This window comes from Hevea brasiliensis, chromosome 5 (genome assembly GCF_030052815.1).
Source record: "Hevea brasiliensis isolate MT/VB/25A 57/8 chromosome 5, ASM3005281v1, whole genome shotgun sequence".
Classification (NCBI taxonomy): Eukaryota; Viridiplantae; Streptophyta; class Magnoliopsida; order Malpighiales; family Euphorbiaceae; genus Hevea; species Hevea brasiliensis.
This window is the reverse complement of record NC_079497.1, coordinates 111399709-111413999: the sequence shown is the minus strand read 5'-3', so window position 1 is coordinate 111413999 and position 14291 is coordinate 111399709. Positions and strand designations below refer to the sequence as shown.

General features: G+C 32.2%; 1 protein-coding gene across 3 annotated transcripts; it reads left to right on the top strand.

Moving 5' to 3' along the window:
- Positions 1-6617: 6617 nt before the first annotated feature.
- Positions 6618-8565, top strand: LOC110634361 (protein LITTLE ZIPPER 4). Of its 3 annotated transcripts, none has more exons than XM_021783326.2 (2): positions 6618-6742; positions 8038-8565. In XM_021783326.2, exon 2 carries the CDS (start codon positions 8075-8077, stop codon positions 8303-8305), a length of 231 nt encoding a protein of 76 aa, XP_021639018.1. In that variant the 5' UTR covers positions 6618-6742; positions 8038-8074; the 3' UTR covers positions 8306-8565. The 3 variants fall into 3 exon arrangements, with proteins under 3 accessions (XP_021639018.1, XP_021639017.1, XP_058003869.1); XM_021783325.2 differs by having other exon boundaries at positions 6619-6742; positions 8049-8565; XM_058147886.1 differs by lacking the exon at positions 6618-6742 and adding an exon at positions 6779-6937.
- Positions 8566-14291: the final 5726 nt, after the last annotated feature.

The following is a 14291-nucleotide window of genomic DNA, read 5'->3' as shown; positions in this document are numbered from 1 at the left end:
CAGTCGTATCCCACTTCTACATCAAGAGAATATTCCAGAAGGGGAAGAGATAAGATAAGAGAGGTCGATTGTGAGGATTGACAAAAAATGGGATAGTAATAGGGTCCGGATGGAAGAGATCAATTGAATAATGGTATGACTAAAGATCAGATTGGATAAGGTTATGACGAGATAGGATTGGTTGAAGAAGGTATTAATTAAGAGAGATTGGAAAGACAATCAATGCAATGCTAATAAGAAAAACATAATGAATAAAATAAAAATAGAATAATAAATAAAATGAAATTAAGCTTAAATAAAAGTCTATTTCATTTTCAAAAGATTAGATTACATCATTTGGGCGATCTCTCTAGCCCGATCATTAATTCCCACCTACTCTACCCTATGCTCTACCCTTGTATCCGCAATTTGACACCTCCCGATCTCAAGATGTTGTTCAAGAGGTACGTGGAGATTGGAAGGGTAGCTCTCGTCAACTATGGTAAAGACCACGGAAAGCTCGGTGTCATTATCAGTGTCATTGTCGAGAACCGAGCTATAATCGAGACCCCTGAGATGGTTAGGAGCCAAATGAACTTCAAGAGGCGGTCATTGATATCAAAATTGAAATTAATAGTCCCCTTGCTCGAGGTTGGTCTGTGGTTCGGATTGGAAACCCGATTAGAGATCGGCAAGGTAGTCATTTTGGACCCTGATCGGCCATTTAGTCCGGTTCCCTCACCATCATTAGATGACGTTCTCATAATTCTCTGATCGCCAGCGTCGTTCATTTTCAGGTGATAGGAAAAGAAAGTTATTAGAAAAATATCAAAACGATCGTCATGTTGAAAATTGATGCCGAAGAGGTAAGGCATGGGGAAGAATAGGCCTAAAATAAACCAGAGAGGAAAAGTGTGAAAGTGAAAATGACAAAGTCTTCCCCCTGGTATATATAGCCTCAGTATTTGATACTCCCAAAACCTTAACCGAGACATTAGGAAGTGAAGAATTTAATGCCTTCCAAATTTTCGAAGTGCACCAACGGAGACCAGATGAAGAGAATGGATGAAGAGATCAGAAATGTAACAGGAGATCAAACATGAAGGCGGAAGATACAAAGATAGGATTGGTTAAAGATCGACAGATTGGATAGATCGGGAGGTTGGCAATTCAACGGAAGTTACTTCAATCCATGATCCCTGATTTACATAGTTAGCTTTCCCTGCCATTGGATTTAAGTTTGTTAAAACATTTCGGGTACGATCTGATCCCTACCATCCACTTCATTTTGAAATAAGGGTCCGAATTATCGGATTTGAGGCAGTTAAAGCATTTTGGTAATGCCCAATTCGCAACTTTCATTTCACCTGTAAGGATGGATTTTGGACCGTGGGATTAAAGTGAATAACAGATTCAGCACCTTTCATTCCCAGCCCTTGGATCCATTCTATAAGGCAAAACCCCCAACTGTTGAATTATAGAAAAAGGGATAAAAGAGTCCTGAGTTAAATCTCAGCCTTCAATTCTTGGTCTCTTTAATTCCTAACCCTTAGATTCAGTCCTTCTAGATCCGCACCCTTCAATCTTGCCATCTAAAATCCCAGTCGTTCATTTGGAAATCCCCATTCCCTATAAATACCTGAATGCTTCACTGTAGAAAGGGTCTTTGGTCTGAGTTTTGAGATTTCGGGTATTAGTCCTTAGCTTTTGATCTTGAAATCTTGATCTTGTAGTTTTCCTAGGCACTTTGATCTTTTGTTTCAAGTTTCAATCTCTATTTTTCATCCATCTCCTGGAATATAAAGTTATTGGTGCGAAAGGGGCTTTAGAAAACGTGTTTTCTAAAAAACCTCCTCCAAAAGTCCTAATATTCCGGTCCCATTCTTCAATAGATTTGCTCAGAAGCTCGGTGGTCCAGCTTTGGTTTGTCATCAGGATTTTGTTCCCGTCACCTTCATCATTTCAAAAGGTGCTCCTAGTTGGCTCAGCTCTAGCAACCCCATCTTGACGTGAGACATTAGCATTGGCTCTCCCGTCACCTTAGTAGCTCATTATAGGTAAATGTCCTAATAGTCCCTCCACTGATTGAATGTAACTAAGCTGTATTTGTTACGTAAGAACTTTTAGGACATTGAATCATACTGAACTTTTAGAATAGACTAGTGTTAGGTTGACTTATCTCACAAATATTACCTTTTGCATGCTATAGAAATGCATACATCAAAAGATTTTCATTTTTGTTAGTGTAAAAATAAGAGTTCGGATGATATAAATGTTACTGGAGTTCCGGAATGGTAGTAAAGAGTTTAGACCGGAATAAGATAAATATGAAAGTGATGATGTGGAGAGTTCAGATTCGATTAAAGAGGGGGAAATAATAAGGGCGAGTAGATGTAAGTTCGGGTAAACATGGAGAGTTCGGGTAAGCAATAAGAGATCAAAAATTAAGGAGAAGAGAAGATTCAGACAGTAAGAAAAAGGATCGGAAATCGGGAGGACAAGAAAAGACCTCAGACAGTAATAAAGAGATCGAGAAGTAGCGTGTACAATTTACCATTTAACACAATCTTAATTCTTTATATCATTCCTGTCTTTTAGCGGGAATTCGGGAGAGAGTCCTTTTACTTGGATCCCCGTAGTTTTACGCATCTATTATAAAACTCATCTTTTATAAATACAGTAGTTCTGGAGAGAGTCCTTCCCTCAAACCCTTGCAGTTTTATATTTTATTACAAAACTCATTCCTTATAAATATGAGAGTTCGAGAGACAATGCCTCTGTTATAAAACTCACCCTTTGCGAATATGGGAGTTCGGGAAAGAGTTCTTTCCTTGAACTCCCACAACCTTGCATCTTTATGAAACTCATTCTTTTGTAAATATGGGAATCTTTGAGAGAGTTCTTTCCTTGAATTCTCGCAGTTATATGTTCTATAAAGCTCGTTCGGCACAAAATAAGGGAGATCAAGAGAGAGTTCTTTCCCTGAAATCCCCGCACTCATCTTTTACAAAATTCTACGAATCCTTCAATAAATTTATCGAACATATTTCAATGACCGGTGCGTGGGAGAATCCTTCCAAGAACTCTGAACTTTATATTTGAACCCTATGGAGAGTCCCTCTTGGAATCCACGCATTAATGTTATTAAGGAAGTCCCCCCTCTTCAGTTCGGTTCAATCAAATGGAACATCATAATGGCAAAAAAAACATTAAATAGATTAAAAATGAAATGATGTGTGTAAAGGTTTTACAGCCAATTGTGCCGATGATGAGGTCTCTCTTCATTAACTGAGAGTCCTCATTAATGAAGAGAACTCTCTAGGTTCCAACTAGCCCATTCCTTTTGAATTAGAGTCCTAATTAAGATGAATAAAAATCTATACCCATATCTGTTCATACATATTCGCTACACACACTCTCAATTATTTATATGCTAGTGAGGAGGTGAATAATGAGTGAGCTGAGAGTCCTCCTCACTCATTGTAAATCTCTAAGAATCAAATAATGTATCTTCGAAATTAGAGTTCTAATTCGGGGAGGGAGGAATTTAATAAATACATAATAAATTAAACAAACTTGATCTTAGCTCACTTTGGAATCATCCCATTTATCCGTGTTTATGGGAAATCCAAAATAGTGAAAAAATCATGCGTTCCTTTATTAAACCTAAGGAACCAACATCGCGATTAAACCCCAAAATTATCGATTTTAAATTATAAAAGCACATCATTGAATTTACTTGCCCTCGTTGAAAGACGATGTAGAATTTCTGTTCTAGAAGTAGCATTAAAATAAAAATAGCTTTCTTTAATTTTTCTCAAAATTAAAGTGGCGACTCTTCACCCTTCCACTTCGGTGATAATTGTCCGGCGACTGTAAAACGCTTGCGACAGTAACCCTAAGGGAAGGTAGGTTTTTTTTTTTTCAAGATCATACGTGTGTTTTAATATTTAGCTAGTGTAGGAATCCACTAGCCTAGAAGAAACAATATTTTAGTTCATAGATTCACGTATCAAGTTCAATTTTTTTGGTTTAACCCAAAGAGCTAAGCCGTCTAGACAAGTCCTACAAGCATGTCCCTTTTATGTCTTGTTCACCACAAACATGTTTTCCACTTTATCATAAAGTAGGCCTAATCTATTGCCTAAAATGGTGACAAACAAAGTGTCACCAATTTTGGTTTAAATTAATACATAAATCTATGATCCACTCTCTTATCTCATCAAAACTTAGGGAAATCCAAACGCTTGAACCTGAAAATTTAAGATCAGGCTGACCCAATATACACCAACTTCTAAAAGTCAAGCTCCAACCGTGTCAGGTACATAGAAATAAAAATTAGCATAAGTTGAGGAAAACTGAAACACTGTAAGTTAGTTGCAGGAGGACATAATAATAATAATAATAATAATAATAATAATAATAATAAAAGGACAATTGTGTTGCTAGAGCTAATTAATCAAGAAATCTATAATAATAATAATAATAATAATAATAATAATAATAATAATAACGAATTGTTAAAAAAAATGAGGTAACAGCAGATAAGGATGATTTAGTCATTTAACACGGAAAGAGCCCTTTGAATACAACCCATAATTACCTGGAGGCAAAGCAAATCCAAAATCAGGGCTTAAATGAACGAGCTCCACGAGGGGTACCAAAACATAAGATGACTATTTTACCCTCAATAGACCCATCCAAAAAACACCCACCCTGTCCAGTGCCAACCATGATGTTTCGCGTTAAGGCACTCATAACCCATGAGGGCTGAGGCTGGCCCAACTATCATCCAAACCCCTTCCGTTCCTCTCCTCTCCCATTATTTCAATCTCACCTCTCTTTCTCTATGCATAGCAAAAATATGCCTAAACTTATGATATTTCATGCTTAGAATTATGATTGTAATAACGTAAAACGAAACATCATCAATTGAGCAAACAATGCAAAAGCTGTAAGGGTAAAATAGCCTTTTCCTCCTTGGCATGTAATTGCCTTTTGGCTACAAAATCTTCTATCTAATAATTAATTGTATGATATTATATTGTCATTTATTGAAAAATCATAAAATGAGGGAGACATTCATATTATTTTCTTCTTTTATATTGATGAAAGGAATATAACATTTAATTTCTTATCAATAATAATATCATTTATCACAATATTCCATCATACTTTTTTTATTTTTTATGAAATGAAGTGCACTTTATCTATCACAACCCTCAATCATAGTTATCAAAATTGGACCAACATGTTGAACCAAAGCCATAAAGAAAAATAAGTAAATTCACATAAAAAAAATAATATATAAAAGAAAAACTAATAACACGTATTAAACCATAATTTTAATGAAATTACATTTTTTAATTGCTAAAGTGTAAGTTTATTTTTTTCTTATATTTTGCATACATATTTAAATTCATTTAAGCAATTCAAAATTTTTTTAAATATAATCATAGAATAATATATATATATATATATATATATATATATATATATATATATATATATATATATTATTTAATTATTAAAGAAAATCAATGGCTCAAACATTGGACGGATTAAACTTTAATTTTTTATTTCACAATTCATTGCTCGGTTTCAGTATGATAATATTGTCCTTAATTAATAATAGAGATAGAAAAGTAAAGTACGAAATAATAAAATAAAAACAAAATTATAATAGAATGGGACACTCTAATACAACTACAAGTTGAAAAGCAGCCTTATTTTGCCATTTCAACTTTGCCATATGTTGAAAACCAACAAAATTATGACTCTAATGAAATATCACTTCCTTTTTCTTAAAAAAAAAAAACTTTGCCATAAGGTGCATATGAAAAGTATGCCCTTAATTATAATTCTTAGATTCTTAGATACATATTTGTCCAAAATATTCATTTGTAGAATTCCAAAACTGCCCCTACAAGTAGATAGAAGATTTATTGATAACACCCTAGACGTAGATATAATAGTTATGAAGAATTACAAATACAATTGAAGTTTAAAATCAGAAACAAGTGGCAAAGAGAAGAGAAGGACAGAGTAAGCACAAAACCCGCCATTTTCCTGGTATGAGGCATAGGAACAGTGCAAAACTACGGCAGGAAAAATAATTATTGCCAACAGTTGCCAAACCAAGAAATAATATTGGAAAGTGAAAAACAGAATGGTCACATAATGCAGAGAAGAAGAGGAGAAGAAGTAAAACAAAAGAGAATTGATGATGAAGGTGAAGAGAGGGAGGGTGGGGGTGGTGATGATGGTTCGAACCAATCCAAACCATCATTGCGAATCTTGGGATGGCCTAGCCCACCATCATTTTACAAGGCCTAGGGCCGAAATCCCATTATTGACCCTTCAATGCCATAATGCAAATTTAATGACCATAATGCCCCTCAAGGAAAACCAACACCACCATCATTCACATGACCTCATATCCTTCATCGCCATCATCATACAAACACCCAAAAAACATTAAATTTTTTGCCCTTAACCGGCCGCCTTCCATGCTTACACATGCATGATTGTTGTGTCAGGAGAGAGAGGCATGTCCCCTCTCACAACCCATAATGCTTTTCCATCTCTCTCATCAAGTTTTCTCGCTCTAGCTTTTTGCTCTATATATTAACAGTCTCTTTGTTCATTTTGTCCCTCACTTCATTCACCAAATTTCTTTTTTGCATTACCACTGCTACTAGTTGTTACAAGCCAGACAGATAGCTTCCTCGGCCAAGGCTCTCTAACCAACCACCTTGAAAAGGTGATCTTTTTAGAAAAGATAAAGAGAGAAGAGAGGCCCCCACCTCTCTCTCCCTCTTTTCTCTGTGTTCTTAGAGTTTCTTCTTGCCTTCTTTCACTAAGATAGGTAGACATGGTTATGTACATGGGATCTTGTGGTGAGTTCAAGTTGGTTATTGTTTGTTCTGTATCAAACAAGACATTTTATAGTACACAGGTACTCTCACATTGTTGGGAATTCTTTGCCTTGTCAATCTAATAAAACAATCTCAATTTGAGAAGGGAATGTCTGTTTCTTGAATGCTTATTCTTTGGATTCTCCAACATTTGTATGTCCTAGCTTTTTCTTGGGAGGGCTCTTTGTCTTTCTCCAGCTCTGAGGTTGTTTGCTTTATCTTTATTTATCTTATTCAACACTTTCAGCCAAATCCTTTACATTAAGATTATACGCTCTTCCTATTAATATCCAGGGCAAGAACCATATTGATAGAGACACACACAAAATATGCATCTTTTATAGTAGACACGCACAAGTTCACTCAGTAGTCAGTCTTGGTAAAAACCTTTATCCTTTTCTTTTATGTTTGGGAAGCCGAAAGAGACCAATTTGATGATGAGTACAGATTTGGACGACTCTTGTTCCTTCTCTGTATCTGCTTCATTTATCTTCTAGGCTAACCACTTTGTTCTCTTTATATTTGTCAGGGTGGTCCAAATATATTAAATTGTTCTTTGCCCTTCACTTGCCCTGCTTTCCTCTGTTGGTTTTGGTTTTTTCTTTTGACTGTCATCACTCTACCTAGCAAGGCAAGAGATAAACTAGAAAATTCTGAGGGAAGACTAGTTCTTGGACATTCTACTGAGCTGTGGACCTTTTAGTTTCTGATCCTGCTGACTCTGCTCTTCCCTTGTATCTAAATTCTTTGGAAATTCTTTTGGTAATTTAATATAATTTCAGTATTTGTTCAAATGTCAATCCAAGGGCACTTAATAATGTTTCATTTCTCTCTCACTGTCATATTTAGAGATTTTAATTTCTTTATGCTAATGCTTTCTATTTTGTGAGGGCAATCTTTGTGTTGTTTTATCTAGATGTAAGCATATTGTCATCATATATTTAAATATTTTATTTATTTCATTCCTAAATTTTCTTCTTTTTTTTTTCTGCTTCTACTTTTTTAGTTAATTTAAAGTATCTGTCTTCTTAAAATATAGTATCACAATACTGTTTTCTTGTGTTGTAGAGAATAAATAATATAAGCTGTGATACTATTTTTTCTTCTCCAAAATATTAATATACTGTTGTTTTGTTTTTAGGGGCATTACAGGCAGTTCGAAAAGTTTTTTCATTGTCATGGAAAGACTGAACTCAAAGTTGTACCTGCAGAACTGCTACATAATGAAAGAGAATGAGAGGCTAAGGAAGAAAGCACAGCTTCTCAACCAGGAGAATCAAGCACTGCTATCTGAGCTGAAACAAAAGCTCTCCAAGGCCAACTCAAAAGCCAATGCCCCCAACAGTATTCCAGACCTCAACCTCAGCTCCAGTTCCTCCCATAATCCTACCAATTCCAGCACTAACTGATCCAGCTGGATAGATTATCATGACCCCACTAGGACTCCTTTTGCCTTTTTTTGTGTAAAACCATAGTCCCAGCAGTAGTAGTTATTCCAGTTTCAGTCATATAGGACAATAGAAGTATCTTCCTTCCAGGGTTTCTTTTACTTCTATTTCCATGTTTATCTCATCTTTCTTTTTGGAGGGGGTTAAGATATGGATTTCCGAACTATGTATCAAGCTATCTTCTAAAGATGAATATAATATTATTATAGTATTAGATTTCAGCTCTAGCTGTCTCTCTCTCTCTCTCTCTCACGCACAAAAAACAGAGTAAACAAATTATGCAATGATCTATATTACTATTCTATATAAATTGGATTAATAGTTTCCCAATTCAGAACCAGCGGCAAAGATACTCGACTGCTAGTTTTCTCTTTCTCTGCCCCAACCCAAAATTTCATTGTAGCTTCACCAATCCCAATTTCCTTTCATGATCATGCTTGAAAAGGGTTCTATCCAATTATTCCAATGAATCAGAAAGCAGCAAAGCAACCCAGTTCCATATTTAATCTAATTCTTCCTAAAGGAAATCAAATATTTGATAATTCCCAGTCACTTTCGCAAGCTTCCCTGAGATACATTCAAATGAATAAAGGAACAACTACGTTATCATTTAATCTATTAATTGATAATAAAGGAATAAATAGAGCACAGTAATTTCTTTCTTGGATAACTCCATTAACTTTTGGTTATAAGCATAACTCCATAAACTTTAACCAAAAGTGAAATGGCAGGTATCCCTGGAGAATTTGAAAGTGTAATTGTATCATATTTCAATCTCTCATGTGATACAAGTCCCCAGTCTGCAAATGCAGAGAACTTGAAACAAATTACAGACTTGTAGTTGGTGAATAGAGGTGTAAAGCCAAACTGCTCATGAGCTCTGTGAGGTTCGGCTCGGGTTGGCTCGTTTATAAAATGTGCCGAGTTTGAGTTTAATTTTTAGATTGATTTAATAAATAAATTGAGTTTAAACTTCATAGTATTCAGCTCGTGAGCCGACTCGTTTATTGACTTACAAATCGGCTCGAAAGAGACTTGTGAATAAGCTTGTTTGTAAAAATATTTATATTAGTTATTATATTTCATTATATTATAAATATTTATTATTTTATTTATGAATATTCTAACATAATATATTATTTAAAATTATGATATAATCAATATATAATATATAAAATATATTTATTAAATATAATTATTTATAATTTAAATTTATTTTTTATAAAATTAAGTTATTTTATATGAAAGTTAATTAAAATTACATAATTTAAACTTTATATTTCTAAATTTAAAACTTACTCTATAAATAAGTTAAACTAGTCACAATTTCTCATTGGTCAATTTAATAAAAAATTTAGTTTAATCGACTCTTTTAAAGCTCAATTTTTAAATAAATCAAACTTAAACTTATAAATTTTTGATTTAAACTTAATTCTAGTTCGAAAAAATTTTGATAAATTAAGCAACCCGGTTCCATTTAGCTCATTTACACCTCTATTAGTGAAGGCCTTAGGGACAGGACTATGAGCTACACTAAAGAGATGCCGTGATATGTAATTTTTTTTTTTTCAGAGAGAATAAATAGAATAGAAAAAAATGGATACCATAAAATGAGAGAGAGAGAAGAAGAAAGAGGAGGAGGCTTTTCATATGCAGATTCTGTTTGATGGGAGGATCTAATCAAAGGTAACGTCATCAAAAGATTCAGAAGTGGAAGTCAATAAGAATTTATTAAGTTTGAAAAGAAGTGGTAACCCACAAATATCAACTCATGGACTTGACCTAGCCTTTTATCATCTGCCGGTTGACCCCCACATCCACATAACATAAAGAATGTCTAATCAAAACACAAATGACTATCCAAGAAAACCTCTGCACTCTAGGGGCCTGGGCTTAACTGGCCTCTGAGGCTACCAAATCTAGTCACCAACTGGGCAAGTAAATTGGGAAGCTGGAAGGAAGTCCAAGGAATGATGACTTAGATCTTCTTCGAAGACCTAGAACAGGATCATCTGACGAGAGGACTCGATTCAAAACCACCACAACCATAAAATACAGAAAATTCTCAAAAATAATCAAGTTCCAGTTCCCCTCTAAAAATTATATGTAATCTACTCAGAAGATTGCATTCTTCTAATATAATTTTGGCCAACTATAAGATGGAATAGAACGTCAAGTCCTCATTAGACTTGTTTCTAACTCTACATGAAAAATCTATATTCTATATTCCCTAGCCCAATAATGTTAACCTGGAATTTTAAAATCCTACTCTAATCTCACTAGTGTTAAACCTAGAATAAAATTTATCAACCATTGAATTGTCCATTACAATCATCATCTGGTGAATCAGACGGGACAAATTAGACTTCAGGCCATTAATGTCAAACGGTACCAAAGCAAAGAAAAGTTAAATAAGGTATTTCCATGTTATAAACACGTAAGAATCCATGTGACTTGCGCTAGTGGGTGCCATTGGCTGGCCTGGTAGAGGCAGGCAAGGCCTAACACTTTCTGGGCAGCAGTCATGGACCAGTAAAAAGAACATAAAGGCTTTAGACCAAAGAGAAAAAAATAATCAATCAGCACTTCTCTGTAATGGACTCTCAAATCTCAATCTTACAGAAATTCTAAAGATCTCTATTACTTGAAACTGACACTTAAAAGTAATTTCAGCATTCGAGATTACTTAAGTAGTTCCACGCAAACTTACAAAAATATGCAACAATGTAAAGCAACAAAATGGAACCAGAAGATTACCTTGACATGGATGCTCGGAAATGCGACAATATGTACTGCTAAACTCAATGATGTCCTACATCTCCTTTCATCAGTCGCAAGAATGCCTACACAAAAACTGTTCATTAAGCAAGCATCAATGTCCCAGCAATAATTCTATTAAAAGATCGTCACATAAGAAGTTTCCATGGTTAAATTTCATATTTCAACGCACAGATTGAAATTTAAGCCTAATTATAACTCCAGCGAAAAAATTTATAGTGTGGAAGAGAGCTGCTCTTATTGTGAGGAAATAAAAAAGGAAAAAAAAGAAACGTCATCTAACTGATAAAGCAGTGATTTTACCTTCAAAGAAACAAATTAGCAAACAACATATCTACGCATTCCAAGTTCAGTCATCAATCAAATCATCAAAGTTCATTTAATTCGGCAGGCAAGTTTATGCTAGATTGATTTGATCTAATGCAATGAATTTTAGGTGCCATAAAACAAAATCAATTCAAAAGATAACTGATCAATTGCGAATATGATTCGTTAAGAACCATAGAGCAAAAAAAAAATCATTCTTCTTTTGCATTTCTATTCATTTGGCGACGAAGCTCCCTTTTCCCTCTTATTTTTCCTCTCTTCCGTTTCTCGGTAGCCAAACGGAGGGAAATGTTTGGCTTTGGCAAATTTAGAATTGACGCACTATTTCTATTCTGGAATCACTTCTTCATGGAGCATGATACTATTGACCAAGAAACGCGCCTCTCACCCGCGTGACAGGCTGTAATAGTCACGACTGTAATACGACGACTTGAGCTTCGTTTCAGGATTAAGATTTTTTTTTTTAAACTGCAGTTTAGAATTATGGTCGAGAAGTTTTATTTTTTATTTTTTTTAAAAGATAGTTTTGAAAAAGAAAAGTTATTTTAGATAAATTGCAAGCTAAAGAATTACATGTCAATTCCTCATGTTTGATTTCGTTAGTTCATCCATTCAAATCTAGTTCAATTTATTATTAAATAGAGATTAAATATCAAAATATTCTTAATATAATTTTTAATATAAAACAATTATATCATTTCAATGCTATTTTGTTAAAAAAATAAAAAAGTATAAACAGTTGAGCCGAGCATAAACTTGAAATGCTCATACTTGATTAGTTAAATTTTTACTAAAGTTTGAATTTAAATTAGAAGCTCGATTCATTCCAATTTTATTAGACTCGAATCCGACTCACTTTTAATTTATTTATTCAACTCACATTTAACTCAACTTATTAAAATTAATTAGCTAAATTACTAAAAGGTTATAATTTTTGTTAGTTATAATCTAAAACTCGTTTAATAATATAACAAATAAATTATAATAATTAAATTAATAATTATAAGGACATATTAACTGAATTTTTAACATCCATAAATTACTTATTTTACTAAAAAAATAATAAATTTTGCAATTGATTATTAGAATTGACTAAAATCGGTTGTTATTAGCAATCTATTTTATAAACAATGTCATTTCAGTTTTTTTAGTAAAATAATTAATTTTATAAAAAATTTAACCACTGATTCAAGAATTGGTTATTAAATCAGTTGTTATTAGTAGTCGATTTATAATTGGTTACTAATTGTAATAAATTTATAATATATTGTTAAATCGATTACTAATCGATATCAGAAAAACCTTAAATATATAATTAGCAATCAATTAATAAATTGATTATTAAAATCTATTGTTAATAACAACCAATTCTAAAATTAGTTGCTAACAGTAACCAATTTAAGAAATTGATTACTAAATTAAAGAATTATTTTAATTGATTCTAGAATTAGCAACCGATTTATAATCGATTATTATAATCAGTTGTTATTTGCAACCAATTCATTGTCAGTTGCTAGTAGCAATCGAGTTTTACAATTAATTATAGATCAGTTGCTATTTTTTTTTTCCAAAAATTTGTCATTTTTTTTTTACAACTGATTTATGAATCAGTTACTAATAGTGACCGATTTTTACGACTGATTTTTTTTTCCCAAAATATTTCTACCCAATTTTTTTTTTATTTGCAATAGATTTATGAATTGATTACTAATAGCAACTGATTTTTGTAACTGATTTTTGCAATCGATTAAAATCGGTTGCTATTAATAATCGATTTTATAACTGATTCTTTCTCCCAAAATTCTCCCCTAATTTTTTGTTTTTTTTTTATTTGCAACCGAATTGCGAATCGATTACTAATAGTAATCAATTTTTAAATTCAATTAAAATTGATTGCTATTAGCAATCAATTTTATAATCAAATTTTTCTCCCAAAAATTTTCCGCCCATTTTTTATTTTAATTGCACTGATTTGCAAATTAGTTGTTAATAGTAATCGATTTCTGCAACTGATTGAAAACCGTTGCTATTAATAACTGATTTTACAACCAATTGTGAATCGGTTGCATAATTTTTTTCCAAAAAAAATTTACCTAATTTTTAAAAGAAATTAGTAAATGACATTTTAAAAGAAATTGATAAATAGCAATCGGTTGTTAAAATTGATAACCAATTCACTTATATAAACTACTACTCATTTTTCTCTCTTTCTTTCATTTTTCTCTCATTTTCTTTATCTTTTTTTTCATTCTCATCTTTCTTTTCTAATATATTTTCTTTATCCTTTTTTTCCTCATCCATTTTCTTCGTCATTTTTTTCTCATTCATTTTCTTCTTCATCTTTTTCATATATTTTCTTATTTATCACTTTTTTCTTTCTCATATATTTTCTTATTCATTATCTTTTTCTTTCTCATCTATTTTCTTCACCATCTTTTCTTTCTCTTCTATTTTCTTCATAATATTTTTTTTTCTCATCTTTTTTCTTCTTCATTTTCTTTTCTTTCTTATCTTTTTTATTTAATTTATTTTTCTTTTGCATAAAATAAAAATTTTTGTACAAAATATATTTTTAATAGTAATTATTTGAAATATTAATTTTTAATAATTTTTTATTATAATATATATGGTAATTTTTTTAGTAATTTGTCTTATAAATATGTTTTTATATTTAGTTTTTATTTATTTTTTTATAATAATTATTATTAGTAATTTTTATAATATTTTTATATTAATTTTAGTACTAATTTTCATTAATAATTTATTGTTTTAGTATTTTTTAAAAATTTTATTTATTTGAATTTTTTATTTGAAATTTTATTTTTTTAATTTTTTTAAAATT

Bases quoted from the DNA above. Each gene is read 5' to 3' on its own strand.
- LOC110634361 (XM_021783326.2), top strand. From the start codon at position 8,075: ATGGAAAGACTGAACTCAAAGTTGTACCTGCAGAACTGCTACATAATG.